The sequence below is a fragment of the Chiloscyllium plagiosum genome, chromosome 29, assembly GCF_004010195.1.
Source record: "Chiloscyllium plagiosum isolate BGI_BamShark_2017 chromosome 29, ASM401019v2, whole genome shotgun sequence".
Lineage (NCBI taxonomy): Eukaryota > Metazoa > Chordata > Chondrichthyes > Orectolobiformes > Hemiscylliidae > Chiloscyllium > Chiloscyllium plagiosum.
This window is the reverse complement of record NC_057738.1, coordinates 39,070,461-39,072,969: the sequence shown is the minus strand read 5'-3', so window position 1 is coordinate 39,072,969 and position 2,509 is coordinate 39,070,461. Positions and strand designations below refer to the sequence as shown.

General features: G+C 45.9%; 1 protein-coding gene across 4 annotated transcripts in view; it reads left to right on the top strand.

Annotated features, from left to right (window-relative positions):
* Positions 1-2,509, top strand: part of nek11 (NIMA-related kinase 11) — a 292,808-nt gene that overhangs the window by 158,068 nt on the left and 132,231 nt on the right. For all 4 annotated transcript variants that reach the window (XM_043719596.1, XM_043719594.1, XM_043719598.1 and 1 more), the window contains one exon: positions 662-755. In XM_043719596.1, the coding sequence (XP_043575531.1) occupies positions 662-755 (94 nt within the window). The remainder of the gene's footprint in view (positions 1-661; positions 756-2,509) is intronic.

Here is a 2,509-nt window from a genome sequence, read left to right as displayed (position 1 = left end):
AATACCATCCTGATTCTCCCAGTCTACCTGCATGTTAAAATCCCCCATAACAACTGTAGTAACATCTTTGCGACAGGCCAATTTCAGCTCCTGATTCAACTTACTTCCGACATCCAGACTACTGTTAGGGGGCCTGTAGATGACTCCCAAGAGGGTCTTTTTACCCTTAGTATTTCACAGCTCTATCCACACTGACTCTACATCCCCTGACTCTAGGTTCCCCCGCGCAAGGGACTGAATATCCTCCCTTACCAACAAGGCCACCCCACCCCCTCTGCCCGTCAGTCTGTCCTTATGATAGCACGTGTAGCCTTGAATATTCATTTCCCAGGCCCTGTCCACATGAAGGTTAGAATTGGAGGAGTGTTGGTTTTGGAGGATTGTGAGGCTGGAGGAAGTTACAGTCATAGGGAGAGGGTTAGGTCAGGGAGAAATTCAAGAGCAAGATGAAGAATTTCAAAATTGAGGCATTTCTTAGCCCAGAGCCCTTTTTGGTCAGAGAATACACAGGTGATAGGGAATTGAAACTTGGTTTGAGTAAGAGCATGAAGACCAATGTTTGGGATGGACTAAAGTTAGTTAACTGTGTAAGTGTTATTGATTTTCACTGACTCTGTTGACTAGTGTAAAAAACATGACTTTGTGTATCTCCCACCGAAAGGCAACTTGCTGAGCAGAAATATCAGGAGAATCATCAGCGCAGGCAGAAACTGAGGTTCCGCAACTTCCAGCAAGTCAGTGTGAACGTCCTGCAGGTAAGCTTGTAGGAAATCCGAAATTAATAAACATACCTTGTATTTTGGAGAAGGAACCTTTCAAAAGCAGTATCACCTCGCTCAGCAATTACCCAAATAAAAGCAAAATAAAAGGTTAGGTGAATTGGCCAAGTTAATTTGCCTATAGTGTTTAGGCATGTGTAGGTTAGCTGCATAGTCAGGAGTAAATGTAAAGTAATAGGGTAGGGGGACGGGTTGGGGTGGGATACTCTTAGGAAGGTCGGTGTGGACTTGTTTGCACACTGTCGGGTTTCTATGTTTCTATGATTCTATGAAAATGCTGCAGATGCTGGAAATCTGAAACAAGCACAGAATGCTGGAGAAACAGAGTTAATGGCTTGAGTCGAGAGTTCTGAAGAAGAGAAATACTGGGCTCAAAATGTGAACTCTGCTTCTCTAGTTGGAAGTGCCTCTCTCAGCAAACTTCACCAAATGGCCTCAGTTGCAATGTAAACCCCTTCTCAGGGTGTCCTGGGGTCTCCCTCAGGTCAAGCAGCTTCCTGGGAAAGGTGAAGAAATCATGAGGCCACTTGAAAGAAAAAGGTTGGGAAATTCCTTGGGAAACACTTGAAAGAATCATGTAAGGTTCTGAGTGGACTTTGCAGGATGGGTACTCAGGTCATTTCCCCTGGTGGAGAAATCTGGAGCTAGGGAGCACTGTTTTAAAACAAGAAGTTCCCGATTTACGATGGAGCTGGGGAGAAGTTGCTTCTCCCAGAGGCTGTTCAGTCTTTGGAATTCCAGCCCCAGGGGAGTGTAACCTTGGTAATTTAATTTTTCCTCAAGAGGGAGATAGACAAATTATTGATGTACAAAGGAGTCAAAGTTTGTCATAGAATCTCAGTATAAAGCAGACCATTTAGCCCAGCAAGATCTCACCAACCCTTCAAAGAGTATCCCACCCAGATCCAACCCCCCTGTCCTTGTAGCCCTGCATTTTTACCATGGCTAACCCACACATTCCTAGACACTATAGGACAAACTTTAGCGCAGCCAATCCACCTAACCTGCACATCTTTGGGACTCTGGGAGGAAACCCAAGGAGAAATGTGCAACACAGACAGTCACCCAAGGGTGCAATCGAACCCAGGTCCCAGGCACTGTGAGGCAGCAGTGCTAACCACTGGACCACCATGCCACCCCATTATGGAGCACATCAAGCAGGAGGGTCAAGCAGAAAGGTGGACATAAGGCCACATCAGATTAGCCATGACTTCACTGAATCGTGGAGTAGGCCTCAGGGGCCAAATGGCCTACTTCAGTTGCTATTTCGTTTGTTTTCATTCAGCCAGTGCCTCTTAATTGGAAATACTCCCTTCTCCAAAGACTTGCTCTGCAGTCTTGTGCGGGATTATAGCAATTTCCACTTGCCAGAAGATGGTGACATGCTTTGAAATCAAATACTTCCTAATAGCCAGATCCAGCTACCTGCCAATGTATTTTATACTCAACTCTCCCATCCCTGTCCACTCCAGTCATCGATGCAGCTAGATAAAATCTAATCCTTTGGCCTTCTCTAAACTGCAAGCACTTCTCCTCTTTAACCAGCTTTTACTGAAGAATCCAGCCATGGGTCTTCACTGTTCTGAAAGTAAGATCTTGTCTTTCAGGGCCAGGAATGATTGGTGGGGGTGGGGGTGGGGGGGGGCGGTGATTGTGTGTGTGTGTGTGTGTTGTGTTTGTGTGTGTGTGTGTGTGTGTGTGAGAGAGAGTGAGAGTCTGTGTATGAGTCT